We start from the raw sequence: 24771 nt of genomic DNA, 5'->3' as shown, positions 1-24771 counted from the left end.
TCACTCTGCCTTTTGTCCCTGGGCTGAATTCTTCTTTCCTCCAAGGCAGCAAGAACTGAGTTGCTGCAGACCTGTACGGATTTGCCGCTGCTAACCATATGAGGTTTAACTTCACACTTTTCCTGTGTGGTAAACCTACCCAGCCATTTCCTCCTCCTCATAAAACCTCAATCTTGTCAGGCAGCTGCCCTCCTCCATGTATCCATATGCTTCAGAAGCGTAAGGACAGCCCCGCCTGAGGGAGAAGTTTAGGGAAGATTCCTAGGACCTGTTCTTCCTACCCTGTTCCCAGGAGCTCGGATTCCTTCACACGGCTTCTCTCCGCCAGCTTCTCCAGTGCATGTCTATCCCTCCTTGTCCAAGAGCAGTGTGCGTGGACAACTGGGCCGTTAGATGCTGCACTCCATAGGTGACAGTGCAAATGCTCTAGGACCAGCTTCCTGAGACCCAGCATTGCAGTGAAACTCAGCAACAGCATTCGGGGAAGATGAAGTCACTTGTAGGAGCTTTCCTCATAGATTCATTAACTCAACACAATCCCGGGGACCCAGCTCTTGGGAGAAGGCTTTTTGTGTCAGCCACCATATTGGGCCAGGCTGGTGGCCATTTCGGAGCTCATTTGCATCCATCTTCGGAGCCACCTTGCCATATGAAATGCATGAAATCCTTTGCAAGGCTGCTTTATGTCAAGACTGAGGCAAGAACAAACAACTTTCTCTGAAGGAAAAGAACTGCTTCTCCTGCCCCCATCGTATTCTCCAATTTCTACCTTACATCAGGGCTCCCTGGGTCGGTGACAGTGAAAGTGCTTAAGGTGCTACTAAAACAGGAAGGCTTTATTGGTTTTGTTACGGAGGCTGAACACAAGGGCATTTACGTGCCATAAAAGGAGAATTGTAGAAAGTAGTAGGAGAAAATTTGAGTCAACACATACTGTATAAGCATCAAATATCCAAGAGAGCAGCCAAGAAGAATATGGTACAGCTGAAGACAGCCAATGGGTAGTGGATTCTGCTACACACCAACTGGGACTGTGTGGCAGCCGGAGCCTGATGCTTCTGGAAGCTGTGTGTGGAGCAGCCCTAGTGCCATCACTGAATGCTGGGCCAGGCTGCATTAGACAACTGTGGAGGAGTTTGAAATGCCCACTCCTAATGAAGAGTCTCCCCAGGAGACATGTTTTGAATTTTGAGAACATTTTTCTTCTCTAGCTGAAGCTTTCAATATTTATCAGCAAAGCTCTGCTGAAAGCAATGGCTGCTGGGCAGGGATCAGACTTGGCAAACTTCACAGGGCTCAGGCTCCGAGGGGGAGGGAGCAGAGAAAGGACAGCAGGGGAGGCATGGAAAACAAAAAGGAAGAGGGGCTGAAGAGCGATGGGAAGGCCAAAGCTCTTTTCATAACCACTAACTCTTAAAGTCAGGCGGAAGGAGGCCATAAATCCTTGATTGTCCTCTTGTCCTTGCAGATTCTGTTGCTGTCCTTAGTTATTTTCCCTCCTAATGGACCAGAAAAGGGCTCTGGGTGTGAGCGTGGCTTGCCCACGTTCCAATCCTGGCTTTCCCACCATCCAGATGGGTGGCTCTGGAAAAAGTCCTTAGCCTCTTGGAGCCCCTCTCTCCTTACTTAATAACAGTGCACACCTCCAAGGCTCCTGTAACAGCCATGTGATCTTTCCATAAAGCATTCAGCACAGTGCCTGGCACACAATCGGAGGTCAATAAATGTTTGTTAGTTATATTCATTATTAGATATTAAATGCCTTTCTCCTCCCCAGGAGTTTTGTCGTAAGTCATCTACGTCTTATAGTCTGTTTTCTGAATCTGAAGCATCTGAATCAGCATAAGAGTGTCAAAAATAAATAATTTCAGGCTGCAGGCTATCACCATGTCTTAAAGTTCTTAATAGTTCTTGTTGGGTGGGAACTTCAGTTTGCCATTTGGATGGTACAGGCAGGGTCTTATAAGAGGGTGAGTAGTGGCAGGAACTGGGGAATTAATGGCTTCCAAATATTTGCATATAAAAGGCAGCCTCCATCTGCTGACACCCGCAGTAATACAGTGTGATGGGAACAGGAGGAGGAATCCCCTTTGCATTCTAAGCAGGCCTCAGAAATTTAAGAGGTAGAAAAGCTCTCCCAGCTTTGGAATGTTGGCAGGGGTCTATGGCAGTGGCGTCTTGGTGGGTGGAGGGTCAGGGGTGGCTTAGGAAATGGCCTTTGTTGTGCCCAGAACTAGGCAACTCATCCTGGGAGGAGGCACACATCTTAGATTCACTGCTGGGAGCTGGTCCACAGATGCCCCTTGTGTAGCTCTGGAACCGAGTTCTGAAGCAGGTGAAGCTGCTCATGCCAGCTTCTGTCCCCTTTCAGGTTATGGGGACTCCACTCAGGCAGAATACCCTGAGACACCAGAATAATGACAACTGTTGTCTGCAGTGCTGTCACTGGGCTCATTGGGAGTCTGTGTGCTGCCAGCAGACACAAAGCTGCAGACTGGAGAGAGTTCCCCACCCCCATGAGAGAGGGTGAGAAGCCCTGCCAGTCCTCATCCACCTCTATGTACCCTGGCACTGGTTCCCTGGTTTCTTAGGTGGTAGGTTTTTAGTTCAAATTCCAAACAGTAACATTTCAATACGAGGGGGCATAATAGACTATTTCCTTCTCAATCCTCCCTGGCAAGCCCTGTAAAATATCCTGATGTGGCCACACAGCTCTGCCACATAAACACCCTAAACAGGATGGGACGGTGGCTGGCTGTGTGCTGTTAGAGGCTGCCACAGCCAGGACCTCAGGCTGACTTCTGAATTCCCAGAGATTTGAGTGAGCTAAACATTGCAAAAGAGAGAAAATTGCAGATTTTATCTAGTCTTCAAACACCAGATCAAACACTCATAAATTTGTTCTTAAAACCAGTAATTGATATGGTGAAAAGTGGAGGAAACCCTTCTTTTTTGCATTTAAGGCATAGTTTTTGAAAACCTTGTGGCATGCTAGAAATTAGTTCAGCTAACTCATGGAAAGGTTTCATAGAAAGAACCTTTATATTTTCCCCAAATAAATTTCATATTAGGGTAATGCAAACTAGCATTTTTTTTTTTTTTTTTTTGAGACAGAGTCTCGCTCTGTCGCCCAGGCTGGAGTGCAGTGGCGCGATCTCGGCTCACTGCAAGCTCCTCCTCCTGGGTTCACGCCATTCTCCTGCCTCAGCCTCTCCGAGTAGCTGGGACTACAGGCACCCGCCACCACGCCCGGCTAATTTTTTGTATTTTTAGTAGAGATGGGGTTTCACCGTGGTCTCGATCTCCTGACCTCGTGATCCACCTGCCTCGGCCTCCCAAAGTGCTGGGATTACAAGCGTGAGCCACCACGCCCGGCGCAAACTAGCATTTAATACTTGCTTTAATGCCTGTTGTCAGTGTTGGTGTTTTACTATTAACCTTTCACTGATTAATCTCTTCCTTCCAAGGCACACAGCTATCTGAGCCACGGAGAGCGTGGATGTGAAGACTGACAAGTGTGGAGATCAGGAAGCTTTCTCTCATCAGAGACATATTCTGTAGGGTTTATGGTATACTGGTACTTACAGATTTAATTCCGCACAAAAAGCCCTTCAAGGGTCATGGCAGGGAGACTGAGGATCATTAAATCCAGGTTACAAAAAAAAAAAAAATGAGGTGGGGCCAGGCATGATGGCTCATATCTGCAATCCCAGCACTTTGGAAGGCCAAGGCAGGAGGATTGCTTGAGACAAGCCTGGGTAACACAGTGAATTTCTTTTTTTTTTAAAAAAAATGAAAAAGAAGTTTCCACAGACAGGTTTGGGGAAATGAATATCTAGAGCAAAGCCTGCACAGTTTTGCCTGGGCACTGGGAAATGTGAATCCATGTGCATTTCCAAGTTTGGTTAGCTATTCCCTGGCCCCAGTTCCTCTTGGCTTTGCCCACTCCCTTTTCCCCTTCAGTAATGTTAACAATTTATTCCTTTCTGACAAAATGGTAAGCGTCTTCTTGAGTGTTTGAATATTCTTCCCAGGAGACCCCCCCACTGAACCTCCAGCCTTACAGAGGGGACAGTCAGTTGCAGATATTTTGCATCAGAAAACGCTTTCCAGGTTTGAGTGCCTTCTCCCAATCATGCAGGATCGTTAGGGCTTAAAAGAGAACCTTACTGGAATTATAAGGAACCAGAGGACTGTGCAGCCCAACCTCCACGACCTGCAGCAACCCCACTCCAGAATGTTAGCGCAATGCATTTCCTAGGAACAGTTCATTTCATGACCCCACAAGAGTAAAAGAACTGCCAGCTTCCCTACAATTCAGGGCAAACTGTGATGAAATGAAAGAAAGAGGGGCCATCTCCTCTTCGGCATCATGGCCACCTTCAGACTCCTTGTGGAGCCCGAGATTGTCAAAAAAAAGAACCAAGAAGTTCATCCAGCACCAGTCTGACCAATATGTCAAAATTAAGCATAACTGGTGGAAACCCAGAGATATTGACAACAGGGCACGTAGAAGGTTCAAAGGCCAGATCTTGACGCCCAACATTACTTATGGGAGCAACAGAAAACCAGCACATGCTGCCCAGCGGCTTCTGGAAGTTCCTGATCCACAGCGTCAAGGAGCTGGAAGTGCTGCTGATGTGCAACAAATCTTACTGTGCTGAGATCCTTCACGATGTTTCCTCCAAGAACTGCAAAGCCGTTGTGGAAAGAGCTGCCCAGCTGGCCATCAGAGTCACCAACCCCAGTGCCAGGCTGCGCAGCGAAGAAAATGGGTAGACAGCTCATGTGCACATTTTGTGTTCTAAAAAAACTGTAAAAACTGCAAAAAAAAAAAAAAAAGAAAAAAGAAAAACTTACTGCACTCATATTCTGGCTCATCCATAAAGCCGCCTTTTAATTTTCTGGTTCCTTCGTTGAGACAGTTAAAAAGAGCAAAAAGACTTAAGATACACCGGGGTCAGAAGGATCACACAGCTCATTTTTACTCCCATCTCTGCCTGAGAGGATGGTGTGAGGGTCAGAACACATCTTTATGCTAATCACCTCTTCCCTCACAGCACATTCTGGAGGGGGAGATGCTATTTTAAATTCCTTGCTGGGAAGGATGTCAACAGAGGAAGACAATGCTGGCAATTTGTTTAGAATGGCTGTCACTAGGAGGCAAAAGAAAAACAAAAAGAAAAGGAACCCACAGGCAACAGAAACAAAAGCCCAACAATCAAACGGCGAAAGCCCCAGCCTTGCCTGTCTCAGGCCTCATTCCCTGCCTCTTTTTGTCCTGCTTCCTTTCTAGACAGAACTGGGAGATCCTGGTAAGACTCAAAGTACAACAGGCCCACTCAAAACCTCAGATGCAGAAACACCTTACTCTTCTCACTGGCTTTGTTCCATTCCCCTTCCCTCAGGCTTCCCATCCTGGGGAGAACTTTTCCCTTCTCATTTTGTGTCCAACAATAGGCTGACCTCCTTTGGTCAGTTCCCTCAGGCTTGAACTCAGCAACTCTCCACTGAAAATTAAACAGGCAAACTTGTAGTCCCACACTACAGATGGAGAGATAGGAACTCTCTGGCTAAGGAAGGGCTAAAAGAGCCTCTGGAATTACAGTGTGGGCCTTTCCTCATCACAGAAATTATGACTTGGTGACTTCCACTCATATTTCCATTTGGCACGACAAGATTAGAACAGCTGCCAGCTGAGGGCACCGGCTCTTGGGACTGAGCTCTTTGTCCATGAGCCTCCCAAGGAGACATCCTAAATTGGTGTGTGGGTGTCATGCCCTCCTACCAAACTACACACAGGTATGTACAAAGATGTCAAACACATGAAAGAGAACACCATTTCACATATTCCTAAATTATGAGTTTGACAACAGAAATAGAAAAAACAACCCTAAAATTTGTATGAAACTACAAAAGACCCAGAATAGCCAAAGCAAACCTGAATAGAAAGAACAAAGCTGGAGACATCACATTTCCTGACTTTAAAATATACTACAAAGCTATATTAACCCAAATAGCATGGTACTGACATAAAAACAGACACATAGACCAATGGGACAGAATAGAGAACCCGGAAGTAAATCCATGCATTTACAGCCAACTCATGTTCAACAAAGGTGCCAAGAACATACATTGGGGAAAGGACAGTCTCTTCAATAAATGGTGCTGGGAAAATTGGATATCCACATGCAGAAAAAAGAAACCAGACCCCTATCTCTCACCATATACAAAAATCAAATAAAAATAAAGACAAATATAAGACCTGAAACTATGGAACTACTGGAAGAAAACATTGGAGAAATGCTTTAGGACGTTGGTCTGAGCAAAGGTTTCTTGGCTAAGACCTAAATTGTGAGTCTTAAGTTTCTCTGATGTCCCAATATGGTGTAGTTACTAAGGAACACACAGGGGTAGGAAAACAATCCTCATCTTGTTTCTTACCATCAGATTTTGCAGAATGCTTCCTGGCTGTGAATCATAATGAACAAATTACATAAATTCCATATTGTTACCACAGACTTCCTTTAAGACAAATAATTTTCACATTCATGATCTCATGAGATCATGAGCTCCTGCTGACCCCTCATACCTCATCTGTTGACATTCTGCTCCCCACTTCCAAGGCCAGTCAGCCACACTGACTGTTGGGTTCCAGAATGTGCCATGTTTTTTCTCCCCAACTCCCCTGACCCCTGCCTCGCTCCTGTTTGTTTATTCTTCAGGTTTAAGTGTAGACATCCTTTGCTTTAGGTTAATGCTGCTGTAATCCCTCCAGACTTTAAACTCAAAGAGGACAGAGCTGAGGTCTGTGTTCCTCACAAGTGTCTAGCAGGCCTTGGCTCACAAAATAGGTCCTTAGTGGTATTTCCCAAATGAACAAATCAGAATAGGAGTTATTTGTTAAGAAGAAAACCTTGACTCTTCAGTTCCTTTTTTTATTTTTTGAGACAGTGTCTCGCACTGTCGCCCAGGCTGGAGTGCAGTGGCACCATCTCGGCTCACTGCAACCTCTACTTCCCAGCTTCAAGAGATTCTCATGCCTCAGCCTCCAAAATAGCTGGGATTACAGGGGCCACCATGCCCGGCTAACTTTTGTATTTTTAGTATAGACGGGGTTTTGCCACATTGGCCAGGCTGGTCTTGAACTCTTGGCCTCAAGTGATCCGCCCTGCCTCGGCTTCCCAAAATGCTCGGATTACAGGTGTGAGCCACTGCGCCCAGGCCAGTTCTGTCTTTTAAAACACTTTTTTTTTTCTTATTTTTAGAGAGAGAGTCTTTCTGTGTTGTCCAGGCTGGTCTTGAACTCAAGCTTAAGCCATCTTCCTGCCTCAGCCTCTGGAGTCACTCAGATTATAGGCACGTACCATTGCACCTGTCTTTACAATCGTAATTGTCTCATCTGCAGACTATAGTCTATTTCTTGCCGATAAACTGTGTTCCCCTTGCAATTTTCCCTTTCATTCATCCACCCGATATAGGATTCTTTCTATTGCTTTGGTTTGCCATCTTCCCCGAAAGGCATACAGAAAACATTTTTTCTTTCCCATCCTGTTTGTTCCAAAGAGATCCTTGTGAACCCTGCCTCCATAGGCAACAGTTCTCGTGGACCCCAGGAGCCTGCTCTGACCAGGCATGTGCACACTGCCCACGGGTTACCACTCCTTGGCATACAGATTTATCAGCCTGGAGAAAGACAGGCTGGTAAGCAAGACCAAGCCAGCTTAGACACAGAAAAAAAGTGCTGAGTGCCTTTTAGTGCATAACTGGCAGGTGGCTTTGCAAAGCTTTATAAAAGTAATCATAGTAGTGAAAAATCAACATGAGAATGTTGCTAACAAGTGGGATACATAACATGAAACTTGAAAGCCGAAAAACACATTCAAATTCAAATAAAGGAATATTTAATTATAGTGCCATCAATTCCTCCACACCTGAGCTAAATTATATCAAACAATTCGAGGAGGAGACAGACAGTCTACCTTCACGTTTCCTGAATTTCTGTTGTGAAATATATGAGACATAACAATAACAACACACACGTCTATTAGTACTTATTATCTATTAGGCACTTCACCTAATAATATATATGTATGAGGTTAATACTGTCGAAATCTCCATTTTACATATGAAGAATCAGAGTCAGAAGAGTTAAGAAATTTTCCCAAGGTCCTAAATCTAGCAGGGGAAGAGCCAAAATTCAATTTGGGAAGTAATTATAGGTTACAGGCTCTTAACCACTAGACTACCCTGCCTCTCATATTTTACATATAAAAAGATGTATATGCCATTTATAGTTTAAAAATAACAATGTACCTGCCATCTACTTGAAGGAACGGAATATTATCAGTAAATATCTTAGAAACCCAACAGGCCTCAGCATATATTCCCCTTGGTACCTGCCTCTTCTCCTCTCAAAGTAACCATTATCTTGAATTTTGGGCCAATTTTCTTGGTTTTTGTTCTAGTTTTAATGTCTATATCCCTAAACAATATATTGGTAGTTTTCACTTCATGTAAATAGAATCCTAATGTATGTATTTCTCTATGGCTTATTAAACTCAACATTATGTTTGTGAGATTCTTCCCTGTTAATGAGCACAGCTTTGGCTCATTTTGGGGGTGGGGGAGGTGCTATAAGGTATCCCAATATTTGTTTACCCATCCCACCACTGGACATGCAAGTTACTTCCAGTTTCTGTAATAAAAACAATTCTGTGAATATCTTCTTGCATGAACGACGATGCAAGAGTTCTTCCAGGGGAGTCGGTTCTCGAATTTTAGCAGCATCAGAATCACCTGCGTGGTTTGTTAAAACACAAATGGTTGGTCCTACCATTGGAGTTTTTATTTCAGGTGGGGCCTGAAAATCCGCAATTCTCTCTTTTAAAAAAAAATTTATAAAATATATATATATATAAAATTTTAAAAAAGTGAAAATAAAAAAAATATATATATATATATAAAAGTAGAGACAGGGTCTCACTATGTTGCCCAGGCTGGTCTTGAACTCCCAGGTTCAGGTGATCCTCCTGCTTCAGCCTCCCAAAGTGTTAGGATTACAGGCATGACCCACCATGCCAGCCAAAATTTGCACTTCTAACAAGTTCCCAGGTGCTGCTGATGCCATGTAGCTCAAAGGACCGTGCTTTTCAGAACCACCACTCCAGGGTACAGACCTAAGAGTGGAACTGCTGGGCTCCATAAAAACACCATTGGTATTTTGGTTATAATTGTACTGATTCTATGGTTCAATTTAGGTAGGCAGCTTCACTCCTTTGGCTCCTTAGAGCCTTTAAGTTGTAAGAATTCTTGCCGGGAGCAGTGGCTCATGCCTGTAATCCCAGTACTTTGGGAGGCCGAGGTGGGTGGATCACCTGAGGTCGGGAGTTCGAGACCAGCCTGACCAACATGGAGAAACCCCGTCTCTACTAAAAATACAAAATTAGCCGGGCATAGTGGTGTAACATGCCTGTAATCCCAGCTACTAGGGAGGCTGAGGCAGGAGAATTGCTTGAACCTGGGAGGTGGAGGTTGTGGTGAGCCGAGATTCACGCCATTGCACTCCAGCCTGGGCAACAAGAGCAAAACTCCATCTCAAAAACAAAACTTATTTTGTGTACATTTATGCAAAGAATATAGACCAAACTAGCCAAGTAACACAAGTCAGCCCTTAGGGCCTCACTCTGAGAAATACCTTTCTCTGTGGTTAAGGATCTCTTCCTTTTCTTCTCTATTTTCAGAAAGCAGGATCTTGTGGTCAGAGGTTCCCTGTGACACAGGGGGACGCTTTGGATAAAGTTAGCTCATGGCATAGAGGGATAATAGTCATTTCTGGCAGGTCAGAAGTGAATGGAGTCTTCATCTATGCTTAGTTTATTAAATTAGAAAAAAAAGCTACAATTTCAGCCTTTACAGTTTTGATATGTATTGTTATTCAGGCCCAGGTACTTTCTAATTTTCATTACAATTTTTTCCTTTGATTTGTAAGTTGTTTAGAAGTTTGGTTTTTATTCCATGTGAGTTTCCTCTCCTTTACTAGTTTAGAAGTTACCCTTTCTATTATTTTAACAGTTTTCTTAGCTATTTAAACTTGTTTACTTAAAGCCTAAAGTTAAACACCATTAACTTCTCAAAAGAAGCATAGTATGTGAGCTAACACCCCTCCCTTGAAAATTTGTATGCTATTTTTATGCAATATTTTAGTTCTATCATTTTTAACCCACACATTAGACATTCTTATTACTGTTTTATATAGTCAATGTATATTTAAATATGACCACATGTTTACTAATACCTTAGCTTAATAATCCATTTTACTTCTCAGGTATTTCCTGTGGGATCATTTCCTCTTCTTACCAGAGCACACCCTGTAGACATTTCTTCAGAAGAGGTTAGTTGGCAGTAATATGTATCAGTTTATGTTTTGCCTGAAAATTTGTTTACTTCATCCTTGTTATTGATAGTTTTGCTACATCTAAACTTTCTAGATTGACAGTTATTTTTTTCTTAGCCAGCTGAAGATATAATCCCACCACTGGCACTGTTGACTTTTGAAAGTTGGCTGTCAGTCTGAATGTCTTTTTTTTTTTTTTCCTGGCTGCTTTTAATATATTTTTGGAAGGCAAAGGGGTTAAAGTTCTTCAGTTTATTTCTCTTTTTTTTGGGGGGGGACAGAGTCTCACTCTTTCACCCAGGCTGGAGAGTGATCTCAACTCACTGCAACTTCTGCCTCCCGGGTTCAAGCAATTCTCATGCCTCAGCCTCTTGAGTAGCTGGAATTACACATATGCACCACCATGCCTGGCTAATTTTTGTATTTTTAGTAGAGATGGGAATTTCGCCATGTTGGCTAGGCTGGTCTTGAACTCCTGACCTCAGGTGATCTGCCCGCCTCCACCTCCCAAAGTGCTGGGATTACAGGGATGAGCCACAGCACTCAGCTGTTCTTCAGTTTCACTATTTTATTTCTCCTTCCAGAGATCTGTCAGGCTTTCTGAATCTTAGGTTGAGTATTGTCAAAAAATTCTGGAACTTCTTCCCATCTTCTATAGTTTATCCTTTTGGAATTCTTTTAGAGCACCTTAGGCCATCTTTTTAACCAATCCTGAATTGGTTTTCTCTCCCCCACAGACTGAGACCTCCTCTGAAGCAGAAAAATCAGATATTTAACTTTGCATTTACAGCACTTCGCACAAGGTAGACCCTTAATAAATGTTTGCTGAATGAATATGCAAAGACAGCAAACAAGCTCACTGCTGATCTTCTGGCTAGCATAAAATCCACTTGTAAATCATCATTCTGACTATACCTCAGGTATTACATTTTCATTTACTTTTTAGTCTCTTATCTCATTTACATTTACTTTTACATTTACATTTACTTTTTAGTCTCTTAATCTCATTTCACATTGTCTTTCCTCTTTGTCTAAGCCATCTACTGGATTATTTATTAGATCAATTTTCTAGTTCACCAGTGTTCTCTTCAACTAGCTCTAATCTGTTTAATTCAGTGAATTTTTAATTCCTATTTTTGAATTTATCATCTCTAGAATTCCATTTTCTTAAAAATTGTTTAGTCATTTTTTTAGTCTCTTTTAAGACTCATATTTTAAATGCTTTAAATTTTTTTGTTTTGAGACAGAGTCTTGCTCTGCTGCCCAGGTTGGAGTACAGTGGTGCGATCGATCTCGGCTCACTGCAACCACTGCCTCCTGGGCTCAAGCAATCCCACCTCAGCCTCCTGAGTAGTTGGAACTACAGGCATGCACCACCATGCTCAGCTAATTTTTGTAAAGATGAGATTTCACCATGTTTCCCAGGCTTGTCTTAAACTCCTGTGGCTCAAGTGATCCTCCTGCGTTATCTCCCAAAGTGTTGGGATTACAGGTGTGAGTCACCATGCTTGGCTAAAAAAAAATTTCTGAAGCATGTTAAAATATTTTTATTTTTGTTGGCTTTCCTTTGTTTGTGTTTTGAGACCGAGTCTTGCTCTGTCACCCAGGCTGGAGTGCAGTGGCGCGATCTTGGCTCACTGCAACCTCTGCCTCCCGGGTTCAAGCGATTCTCATGCCTTAGCCTCCCAAGTAGCTGAGACTACAGGCGTGTGTCACTATGCCCAGCTAAAAATATTTATATTTTTGACTGCTAAATCCAATAAAGAAGTATTTACAGGTCCAATTCTGATGTCTCTGTTATTCCTGATGGCTTTTACTCATGGTGACTTGTGTTCTAGTTAAAGCTGCCTTTCTCAAGAGGTACTTTCTGTTTATTTCCGAGAGTCTTCTAAGGATGTTTACGTTATTTACGCTGCTGCTAGACTGTAAGAAATACTTAACTTGGATCTTTCTCTTCTTACCAAATATTTCTCAAAAGAAACAATTCTCCAACAGATGACTATCAGTGCTGGGGTGCATTTGCCATCACTCTCATCAACAGGATCAAAAATGGGATTATTTCTACTTCAGAGGATAGAGGAAGTAAAAATGTGAGAAAGGTATGCTGCTGAAATGCCTAAACACTCAAATTCTTTACCACTTGTATCTACGTTCAACTTAAGGGGGATTTTTATTTGGCAGAGAAAGTACCTCTTTTTTTGGTTTTGTGACAGAGGGTCGCTCTGTCGCCCAGGCTAGAGTGCAGTGGTGTGGTCTCAGCTCACTGCAACCTCTATCTCCTGGGTTCAAGCAATTCTCCTGCCTCAGCCTCCTGAGTAACTGGGATTACAGGTGCCCACCACCATGCCCGGCTAATTTTTGTATTTTTGGTAGAGACAGGGTTTCACCATGTTGGCCAGGCTGGTCTAGAACTCCTGACTTCGTGATTCACCCGCCTTGGCCTCCCAAAGTGCTGGGATTACAGGCATGAGCCACCACGCCTGGCTTGAAAGTACCTCTTACAAGAAAGGTAATCCCTTCTGCAGTTTGGTTACTGTACCATCCATATCAGCCTCTGAGTCATGAATTATGAAAATTGCATGATTATTATTTATTTCAAGCATGTCATGGAAGAATGCTTGAGGAACAACTCTACAATTGTAGAAATGCACAAACCTGTGAGGATCATCTGGATCACAGTTAGGAAGAAACTGAGTGATTGCTTCTGCTACTTCTTCATTTGATAAAACGTCCCAGAGTCCATCAGTGGCCAAGATCAGCACATCATCTGATCCATGATCATATTTTGAAAGATCATAGATTCTTACCTGAAAAAAAAAAAAAAACAGGAATACTACCGCTTAAGAAATTGGAAGCATATTATTCTCCCTAACAAATTGACTTCTGATCCCCCTTCCCTTTTCCTGCCCAGACTAGAGGTTTGCAGATATGCATTGTAGGGTACTTGATTATACAGCAAGCTTTGTGGCCAGGGATAGTCTCCCTTGGAGACTTGCTTTATAGACACATGGGGCCTAATACACATTTGTGAATGAGCCTAAGAGATGGGCTTAGTAATTGACACAGAAGAAATTAATTGAAAATGTAATACCTGAGGTATAGTCAGAATGATGATTTACAAGTGGATTTTATGCTAGCTAGAAGATCAGCAGTGAGCTTGTTTGCTGTCTTTGCGTATTCATTCAGCAAACATTTATTAAGGGTCTACCCTGTGCGAAGTGCTATAAACGCAAAGTTAAGTATCTGATTTTTCTGCTTCAGAGGAGGTCTCAGTCTGTGGGGGAGAGAAAACCAATTCAGGATTCTTAGTAGCTGCTCTACATGTATTTGTCTAGGAGTAAGGAGACATTCTATTTAATGCACTCACTTGAAACCTTTCTTGCATTACCTGCTCTGAGGCCCAAGCAGCCAACTTCTCTCACATAAGGATGGGGCTCTGACACTACCTTCATGTTTCAGGAGCCTCAACTGAGGCTCACAGAAGATACATGCTCCCTCTGAACCTCCAAAGTATGTCTTTGTCTTGACGGACTTAAGTCTTTCCTCATGTCTAGTACCTTACATGACTTGCATATTTCAACACCCACCTAAGCTCTTGAAAGAGAATGGGGCAGCCTAGGCAAAACTGGTAAGAATAAAAATCAAGCCTCACTTGGGCTAGGCCACAGTTCTATGTCCATCTTACTTCAATGTGGGTGGGGAGGGATAGGGAGGTGTGGGGAGGGGTTTGGGGTTTCACTGCTCTTCCCTCCTAATTTGGCAGAATCAATCCCTGCCTATACCATCTCATGAACTGAGAACAAAAGCAAGTCAATTTAATCAATCTCCTTCGGCCTCCCTTATTACTCTATTTTCTTCTTTTTTTTTTTTTTTAATTGAGATGGAGTCTCTCACTGTGTTGCCCAGGCTGGAGTGCAGTGGCGTGATCTCAGCTCACTGCAACCTTCGCCTCCAGGGTTCAAGTGATTCTCCTGCTTCAGCCTCCCAAGTAGCTGGGATTACAGGTGCATGCCACTGCACCCAGCTAATTTTTGTATTTTTAGTAGAGATGGGGTTTTACCAGCTGGGTCTCAGCTGGTCTGGAACCCCTGGCTTCAAGTGATCTGCCCGCCTCAGCCTCCCAAAGTGCTGGGGTTACAGGCATGAGCCACCAGGCCCAGCCCATTCCTGTATTTTCTAAACGCAAGTCTGAGTGAAAGCGATAGGTCAGGGCACGTGTCCTATGGCACAGCCATTGTTATGTTACCTCAGATCTAGAGACAACCATATCACCTCAGCCTAGAGACTAAACCTGTTTAGGTCTTTGGAAGCCAAGCCTCCTATGTTTTAGAAAAGTTTGTCCAGGCTGGTGATGCCCTGGCATGGGGCTGGTCCTGTGGGCTGACAGTCTATTCCCAGCAGCAGAACACAACCAAATGTCTACCCACAGGGCCCTGGGTGAACGAGCTCAAATGAAAAGCAGCCACCAGGCGCCAGGCCTTTGTGGCCTGTGAACAAGAAGGTAACAATTAGCTAATGGCCCAGCACATGAGCTGCACTCAAGGGAGGAACACTCAGGAGTATACTGCACTGGTGTTTAACATCTTCTTTCCAAAAGGCATGCTCACTTAAGGCTAAACTTATGTTCCAGAGAAAGCACTCAGCCTTTTAAGCCAAATTAAAGAAAACAGGAAAGCTTCAGTTTCCAGCAGACCAGAAAGTCCCAAATGTCAGAATTCTGTCCTCAGGTCACTGACGAATGTGGTCCAATTTTCACTCTATCAGAAACAAGCAACCCTCCTATGCTTTATTTTCTATGGTTCTTCGGTGTGTTAGAGCAGAGCTTCTCAAATATTAATGTGCACAGAAGTCAGCTAGGGATCCTGCTAAAGTCCAGATTACAATTCAGTTCTGGGTGGGCTTGAGAGCCGTGGTTCAACTTCCTCCCAAGTGATGCCAATGCTGCAGGTTCACAAGCTGGGCCCTGAGTAGCAAGGCCAGAGAGGATTCCTACTGGGCCAGATTTACACACAAGGGAATCAACGGCTCAGTGGACTTTATGATGACTGTGGAGACTGTTCCTTAGAGTGGGCTATTGACAGACTGTAAATGTCACTCCTGGGCTTCTAGCTTAAAGTACTGGTTCACTGTGTTGTTACTTTCAGTATACAATAACTTTTCTTGAGAGACACTGCTAATAGGAGGCCAAGGCAGGGGGATCGCTTGAGGCCAGGAGTTCGTGACCAGCCTGGGTAACATAGTGAGACTCTATCTCTACAAAAATTAAAGAAAACAGTGAGACCCTGGGCATGGTGGTGTGTGCCTGTGGTCCCAGCTACTTGGGAGGCTGAGGCAGGAGAATTGCTTGAACCCAGAAGTTTGAGGCTGTGTTGAGCCATGACTGTGCCATTACACTCCAGCCTGGGTGACAGTGAGAACCAGTCTTAAAAAAAAAAATAGTGTTTAGGGGATTGATTCCTAGCTTTTTTTTTTTTTTTTTTTTTTTTTTTTTGAGATGGAGTTTTGCTCTTGTTTCCCAGGCTGGAGTGCAATGGCACGATCTTGGCTCACTGCAACCTCTGCCTCCCAGGTTCAAGCGATTCTCCTGCTTCAGCCTCCCTAGTAGCTGGGATTACAGGCATGTGCCACCATGCCCGGCTAATTTTGTATTTTTAGTAGAGACGGGGTTTCTCCATGCTGGTCAGGCTGGTCTTGAACTCCCGACCTCAGGTGATCCACCTGCCTCGGCCTCCCAAATTACTGGGATTACAGGCATGAGCCACCGCGCCTGGCCGATTCCTAGCTTCTTATTGGGTTATACCTACAATAAATTTTTGGGATAATTTGAACTCCTTATGATAGACAATGTTGAGTCATAAGAGGTGGTGAGATGTGGATGTCCGAATCTTATGCTTGTAGTTAAACAGGAGATTCCATTTGCCTTGCTGCTTCTTCTAAAAGAGAGGGTTCAGGTCTGTAGATAACATCCATTTAATTTCAGAGTCTGCCTTATGAGTAGGGTGCCAAACCCTCTTTAAAGTGCTTCCTGCTGACCCAAGAAATGTGACAGGTTGTGTTATTCAAGCTGAAGTTGTCTTGTCCACACTCAAATGGAAATCTGGCCAACAGAATGGGTGTGGGTTGATACATACACACATTATAAAATGCTACTCTTCAATTCCATCAATAAATGTAATCTTTCCCTAATTCTACTGTTCCCATTTCTATGCTCGGCTCCCTAATGTAGTTTAATTAGCCAACATGAAAATCCTTCTCAAGACCATTCTTCATGTAATTTGCATGGAAATAATAAAAAGCTGATCACAACCCTGGTCTGTGAAGCACTCCCCAATTAACATCTTTTGAGGTTTTTACAAACACCCTCTGTTTCCTGCCCTTTAGCCAATTTCCAAAAATCTTTGCTAAATTTCCACTTACAACTTGTGTCTTATACATTAACCTGTGATGCAGAACATTTTGCAAAAATGTTTTCAGAAGAATTGGACTGCCGTGCAAGTCATCCCACTGTGTGCTCATCCTCCCCAGCAGCAAAGGCTTCAAAGGATTCCACTGGGCTCCGGAGTCCTGACCTTCCCTCCCTGAAGCTGTTGTTGGCCTTACTCAATCGGACCATACTCACATCCTCAAAGCTCCCCTGTTCAATTCCTTAAATAGCTTCTTAATGTTCCTGGAAGCCTCACATCAAACTAATGGGCTCTGAAGCTCCCCAGGACTCAGACATCTGGAAGAGTCTTTGCAGCCCTGGAGGGGACAGGTGTGCTACAGAAACGCCTTTGAAGTGGGACTGGGGAACATGGTCAGACCTTCTAATGGCTCCTTCCCGGGTTCCCATCTGCCAAGAAAGGGAGAGAAAAGCCACACGAATCCTTGAGATTCTTGCAGATTTTCAGAACAATATAATCTGAGCAGCTGAAAAATGGGACCTGTGTGGACCTGCCTTTCTGCTGCCTTCAGTACACTTTTATTGCATACTTGCTGTGTGCCAACTCGTTTTCCAGGCACGACACAGTGGACAGAACTGACAAAGCCTCTCACAACTTCTAAACTAGTAGACGAGATAGACACCCAAATAAATTACAATGTCAGAAGATGACAGATGCTCTGAAGAAAAATCCAGCATGGTAAGGAGAACAATAGAGTCATTTTAGAAGATGAGGTCACGGTGGGCCTTTCTGGAAAGGTACCATCTGAGCGAGTCAACTTCCCATGGGTCCCTTCTTGCACTTCCCCAACCTTCCTTTGGAATCCTGTTACTCATTGTTAGACTGGTGGTGAGGAAGGGGGTGCTGAGAAAGGCGGGTGCCACTCTCTCCTGCCAAAGCAATCCTAAGGAGGACCAAAGAGAAGTCATCTTTTTCCCTGGTCCTCTGCAGGCACAATCCTTTCACACCCACTAATATACCATTTACCTATATGCTTCACTGTGGGTAAACCTTTGTCTATCAGTTTTGTGTGAAACTGTAATCATCGATTTACAGCCCTGTCCTGACACTAGACTGTAAACACCATGAGGGTTGGGACTGTTTTATTCCTCTTTGTATCTTCAATGCCCAACTTAATACCTGGTTCACTGAATGAATAATCACTGAAACTGATTGTCCCACAGAGATGAAGCTCTGCGCCTTGTCCTTTAGGTACAGAGAGTGATACATAGCATCTGATCTACCCTGGAAGACTCTCAAGGCTGATCCTGTCTCAGCAGAATCTGAAACTGGAATATGGCAGAATACTATTGCTTTTGCGAGAGCAACCAGGTGAAGAACAAAAAGTGAATGTGTTCCAGCCCCTCATGAGGCTTCTGAAGCTTTCCTTATGATCTGATCACAACAAAGGAGACAGGCAACTGACAAACAGCACGCTGGCCCTGAAACACCGCTGGCATCTTTGTTATCAGCCTTTCAGGGCCCACTTTTCTGTCTCTTCTAAAAGATTAGATATTCTCAAACCTAAATGTGTTTAGAATCACTTGGAGTGCTACCTTAACCAAGTTAAGATTCAAAGATCCTACCTTTAAGAGTCTGATTGTACAGATCTGAGCTGCATACTTCAACAAGGACCCCAGGGAATTCTGATGCAAGTGGTGGGGGTAATCTCACCTTGAAAATCTGTAACAGACGATAAACTCCTTTAGGGGTAAGGTCCCTCTCATCCTATCTGTTTTTGTGCCCAGAACAGAGCACTGTGCCTAGCACTCAATTCACAACCGAAGAAAGCATTTCCTTATTGGGTATTTACCCCTGTCCAGCTTACAATGAACACCCAGGGGGTTAGTCATCTTATTGTTCCACCAAAATTCAACTTCTGAGGCCGGGCGCGGTGGCTCACGCTTGTAATCCCGGCACTTTGGGAGGCCCAGGCGGGCGGATCACGAGGTCAGGAGATCAAGACCACGGTGAAACCCCGTCTCTACTAAAAATACAAAAAAATTAGCCGGGCGTGGTGGCGGGCGCCTGTAGTCCCAGCTACTCGGAGAGGCTGAGGCAGGAGAATGGCGTGAACCCGGGAGGCGGAGCTTGCAGTGAGCCGAGATCGTGCCACTGCACTCCAGCCTGGGTGACAAAGCGAGACTCTGTCTCAAAAAAAAAACAAAACAAAACAAAAAAAAATTCAACTTCTGAAGGCCCAGAAATCCCAATTTGTATTTTCTCAGTGGGTCTAGCAGCATCTTCTATAGTGTAAACCACAGTAGGTCTTCAGGACATACTTGCTGAGGCAAAGCATAAACAGGGGAAGGAGAGAGAAAGAAACAAATTAAACTTACAAGGTACTTTCAGAAGACCCCCTCATTTCACGGTGATCCAACAGATTTAGTTTGTTAACTGAGACACTTCCAAATCGTCACAAAAATGTAATGTGCTGATACATAACAGAAGTGGCAAACTCTTTCCTTTTCTTCCCTTGTTTTCAGTGGAGCTGCCGATAAACATTCAGCGTGGAGGAGCAGGAATAAGTCTGAGGGCAAACAAGAACCTTGACTAATGTGCTCTGAACGAGCCAAGTGCTGACTGCTCTCACGCAGCCCTCAGCTTCAGAGCACTTAGAGATGTCCTTAATGTCAACATTGGGCGCTTATTTTACACAGGAGCCTGTGACAGGCAACTCTTTAATACAGCACCTCTGCTTAGGGCTCGGCTGCAGGCTGCTGTTTCAGCGTTTGTGTAATACTTGCTCCCATCTTTGCCTTATTACTGATGATATTTCGGTGGCATGTTAGGAGGGCTCATACCACTATAAGCTGACTCTGGCTTCTTAAAGCTACTTTTAAAAAGAATCCATCAATTCTTCCATTTGCCAAATCTCCGCCGCTTCTCTAGGATGCCCTCACAGCTTTTATGTCTTGATCAGTTCAGCAGATTCTCCAAACTGGTTTTTCCCTTTTAAGTACTCAATGTAGGACAATGAGCTCCTGCAGCTCAGGACTGGCTTTGTGGAAGAGAAAGAGGCTTGCCCTTGTTATCAGAAGCCTTCCTTCAGGTCTCTGCTTCTAACAAGCTTTGTGACTTGAGAAGAACCAGTCTTTTTTTTTTTTTTTTTTTTTTTTTTTTTGAGACAAGGTCTTGCTGTGTCGCCCAGGCTGGCGTGCTGTGGCACAATTCTGGCTCACTGCAGCCTCAAACTCCCACACTCAAGCAACCCTCCCATCTCAGCCTCCCAAGTAGCTGGGACTATAGGCGCACACTACCTATACTTTTTTACTTTTTGTAGAGACGAGTTTCATCATGTTTCCCAGGCTGATCTCAAACTCCTGAGCTCAAGAGATCTGCCCACCTTGGCCATCTAAAGTGCTGGAATTACATGTACACACCACTGCACCTGGCCTAGCGCTCAATTTTCCTATCTCTGAAATCATTTTTTAAAAACTGAAAAACACAAGAAAAAGGAAATATTATAACAACTGCTCTACTTCTCTCACAAAGCTGTAATTAAGATCAAATACTGTGGAAGGGAACTGCCAATTTTAATTCTTTTATGGCACTGATCTCAGGGCAACCACATCTGAATATCATCTAGTTGGTAGAAGGAAAGGATTAAGAGTGGGCTCAGGGGAACTGAGGATTCAATGCCCAAAGTCTCATTTAAAATAGCAGTGACTGGAGCTCTCAATAGTGTTTCCTGGCAGAAATAGCCAAGGTGGTTCCCAAGGTAAAGGCTGCCAATAGTTGGTGGGAAATAAAGAGATGAAATCTTATCCCCTCTATTTCATGTGTCCAACCCAACAGCTCAACCTATCGATCTTTGGATATGACACTTATGACAAGAAGAAAATAAAACACCAGCACACTTCCTGCAGCCCTATAAACCAGGTAGATCATTTCAAGATTGGCATTCCAGCAGGCCACCAAGACTACACCCAAATTCTCTGTAGTATTCTATCTACTTTACTTGATGTCATGAAACAAACACTGAATTTGGTGGCAGAAGACTTGGGTTTGAAACCCACCTCTGCATTAGGCAAAATCGCTTTATTCATTCAGTTTCAAAGCTTACAGACCATCTGCTGGGAATACCGAAGGTAAGTGGGGTACCGATTCCTTGGATGGACGAGCTGGACATCGTATGCCTTACACGAAGAGGAAGCTGCAGGGGCCAAAGCCTGGGGATGTGAGAAAGGGCTGGTGTGTTTGGGCAGCTTTAACTCGCTTGGTTTGGCTACAGTACCGGATGTCCCCTGGGGAGTAGGGAGGGTGAGGCTGGACTTCTCAAATCTCCCGTCTCTGTGAAATGAGAGGTTAGGCCTAGGTGGCCACTGGGGCTGCTCATGGCTCCAAGATCCTCTGACTCTCATCACAGCATCAGGCTTTGATGTGACTGACCACAGGACTTCAGAACGTTGGGCTGCAAGTGAATCCAGTGACACTGAAGTGTTACAAATATGTTGGCTGCTCCTACTATGCAAAAGGAGCTGTTTTGGCTGCAGGTATAAATTTATACTTGAAATATGCCATAGATATTCTTGAGAGTTTGTTTTTTGGAGTCTGCAGACCAAACACTTGACTTTGGAGGGTAAATACGGTAGGATAGCTCAAAAAGTTTCTTTCTAAACCAGCTAAAATATGAGGCATTGTGCAGAGAGCCTGAAGGTATAACCAATGCCTAGCTGCTACTGCATAAACATTACATTTTTTACACACAAGGCCTGGCACCTTAACAATTCTCTGGGTTTCCAATGGTTTGTTCACCACTAAATCCAAAGGACCATTGAATGAATTAGTGAATGAATGGGCTTCAACATAGCTCAATAATTATTTTAAGTCTATCTTCATAAAAATGCCCATTTGCAAAGATAAGCATCAGAAGAAATCCCAGCCTGTGAATGCAAACATGACGGTGCAGAACAGATGAACCCAGTTGCCTCAAGTCCACCCAGGAGGCAGGTGAGGCAGAGAGTGACCACACATCCCTGTTTGCTCCAACAGTTTTGGTTTGCGCCTGTTTTTCCAGCATAATTATTAATAGTGCCCCCTTTGATTCTTGAAAATTCTTGGTTGAGGGGTTAAGATGGTCACCTGACAAATAATAAAATGACCGCTACTTCTGGCCATTGGGACTGAAAGAATCAGTGTCACTACTTCACAGGACTCTTCGCCACAGAGGGTTTTCAGAGATCTCAAGAGCAAGCGAGCAAGCTATTATACATGCTGCCTTAGAAAGGGAGATACAATCACCACGGGTAAACTGTGGGATATTTGCTGTGTGACAAAGTCAATCCCGCTGATTGCAGTTGTTCTGGTAGTAAGAAGCCCAGGACACAGCTGTTCAAGTGCAGAATGAGGTATATCATATCCTTAACCCACCAGCCTGGCATGAGCCACATGCATTGTGAGTTTGGGGTTTTTACAGGCTTCAGAATGGAGGAAGTACACGCTGATTGGTTCATGGGTGGCCATGAGTGGGCCAGAAAAGCACCATAAGCTCTCACTCCAGGCCGTGGACTCCACCTGGAACTGACAGCCTGGCTTCCATGCTTCAAGTCATCCCTGGCTTGAAGGTGCTGCTTCACACAATCTGGGACTACAATATGGATGTATCACAAACCCATTTTAGGACTGTAAAGCAAGTTCCTGCAGCACAGTGAAGAAGCTTATTGATGGCAGTAGCAGCCTGTCTGGAGCAGCCGCTGCAAAGATGCTGGCTGTAGCAGGGGTGGCACAGCCAGGGTTGTGTGCTCCATGGAGCTGGTGGGAGCTGGGAACAGGTGGGATCTCCCAAGTTGGTGGGACAGGAGCCCTGTCCTCCTGGGTGCAGGTGCAGCCACCCAACCATGGCTGCAGACCCAGGCATCCCTATGCTCTTGGGTGCCTTGGAAGTCCCCCTGCCCCTGCAGGCTTGGAAGTGTCTGCTCCTGCTGCCTGGCCTTTCTCAGCTCCCAGTGCCTACTCCAGTGTGGAGCAAAGTTGTCGCTGAGCCTGGTCACTGTCGTGACCCGGCCGGGTGTGTGGGGGCTTGGGGCAGCACTGACACGCCAGTCCCCTGCCACCTCAGCCACCTCTGGACTTTGGTCACCACCGAGCAGGGGAGGGAGGCCGAGGGGAAGGGCTGAGGGTGGCTCAAGATGGGCCTGCAGGCACCTCTTGATGCAGACAGCCAGGGTGTCATGGATGACATGTTGATGGCAGCAGGAAGCACATAGGTTCCAGGTGGGAAAGGGGCAGGTCCCCAGTAAAGCAGCACCTTCAAGCCAGGGATGACTTGAAGCATGGGAGCCAGGCTGTCAGTTCCAGGTGGAGTCCACGGCCTGGAGTGAGAACTTACGGTGCTTTTCTGGCCCATTCATGGCCACCCATGAAGCAATCAGCATGCACTTCCTCCCTTCTGAAGCCTGTAAAAACCCCAGACTCAGCCAGACTCACAGAGACAATGGGACAACCTGCCTGCAGATAGGAGCTACCCATTTTGGGTCTCCTCTCCACTGAGGGCTGCACTCATCAGGATGACCTGCCTGTAGAAAGAAGCTACCCACTTCAGGTCTCCTGAGCTCTGTACTATCACTCAATAAAGCACCTCTTCACCTTGCTCACCCTCCAGTTGCCCATGTACCTCATTCTTCCTGGACGTGGGACAAGAACTCAGGACCCACTGAATGGTGGGACTGAAAGAGTTGTAACACAAACAGGGCTGAAACACACCTCCCTCTTGCCACACTGCAGGCAATGAGGAGGAGAGAAGAGAGGAGGAAAGAGCCATGGCCCTTCGGGGAACCCAGACTTAGGAGCTCCCCCGAGCCAGGACTGTGACACCCCTCTTTGGGGCTCTACAGTTCCTGGTGCCTCCAAGCTTTCAGGCACCACCATGTTTCCTGGCGGCCACAGTGGTATGCCTGGTTCAGCCATGGCAGGGAGCCGGTGCCTGTGCTGGGGTGCCACAGGTGGTATGTCTGGATGTGCGTAGTGGCTGAACCCCATACTTGCTTACTTGCTCACACACCCCTCACTGCTCTGTGCCTGGCTTGCTCTTGGCAGGCATGGGGTCTGGGCTGGTAGCAAAAGCTGAGTGCAGCCTGCCAGGCTGAGTGGGCAGAACAGGCCCAGTGGGCCCAAGCAAAACTTGGGCAAAGACGCCACCAGCCACAGTGGTTTCTGGCTAGTGAAGCAATACGCTAAAGATCCTGTGACATTATCTGTTTCTCAAACAGTGGTCTTTGGATCACTTGCTTCAGAATTATCCAAAATGTAAAAATGTTTAGAACTCATCCTAGATCTAGTGATTCAGATTTTCAGGAAGTGGATTCCAGGGATTTGCATTTCTTCTTTTTCAAAGACAGGGTCTTGCTCTGTTGCCCAGGCTGTAGTGCACTGGCACAATTTCCCACCACAGCCTTCACCTCCCAGGCTCAAATGATCGATCCTCCCACCTCAGCCTCCCAAGTAGCTGGTACTACAGGTGCACACTACCATGCCTGGCTAAGTTTTGTGTTGTTTTTAGAGATACGGTCTCACTATGTTGCCTATGCTGGCCTCAAACTCCTGAGCTCAAGCCAACCTCCCGCCTTGGTCTCCCAAAGTGCTAGAATTACAGGCATTGAGTCACCACGCCCAGGATTTGCATTTTTGACACCAACTTCTAAATATTCTTATACACACTAATGCAATAAATATAAAAAAGATATAGCATATTTAACTGAAACATCTAGATGAAATTATTATTTTTCAGCCGGGCGCGGTAGCTCACGCTTGTAATCCCAGCACTTTGGGAGGCCGAGGCGGGCGGATCACGAGGTCAGGAGATTGAGACCACGGTGAAACCCCGTCTCTACTAAAAATACAAAAAATTAGCCAGGCGTGGTGGTGGGCGCCTGTAGTCCCAGCTACTCAGAGAGGCTGAGGCAGGAGAATGGCGTGAACCCAGGAGGCGGAGCTTGCAGTGAGCCGAGATCA

General features: G+C 44.9%; 1 protein-coding gene and 1 pseudogene across 3 annotated transcripts in view; one reads left to right on the top strand and one right to left on the bottom strand.

Moving 5' to 3' along the window:
• The window catches only part of PPM1H (protein phosphatase, Mg2+/Mn2+ dependent 1H), a 305024-nt gene that overhangs the window by 10617 nt on the left and 269636 nt on the right, over nt 1-24771 (bottom strand). For 2 of the 3 annotated variants that reach the window (XM_030822307.1, XM_003252730.4), the window contains exon 9: nt 13052-13203. In XM_030822307.1, the coding sequence (XP_030678167.1) occupies nt 13052-13203 (152 nt within the window). Of the gene's footprint in view, nt 1-13051; nt 13204-18404; nt 18502-24771 lie in introns of all 3 variants that reach the window. The other variant, XR_004032267.1, reaches the window with a different exon arrangement.
• LOC105740418 lies at nt 4023-4815 on the top strand (annotated as a pseudogene).

Source organism: Nomascus leucogenys, chromosome 11 (assembly GCF_006542625.1).
Source record: "Nomascus leucogenys isolate Asia chromosome 11, Asia_NLE_v1, whole genome shotgun sequence".
NCBI lineage: Eukaryota > Metazoa > Chordata > Mammalia > Primates > Hylobatidae > Nomascus > Nomascus leucogenys.
The sequence above is the reverse complement of the archived record's forward strand: the minus strand, read 5'-3'. Positions and strand labels throughout refer to the sequence as shown.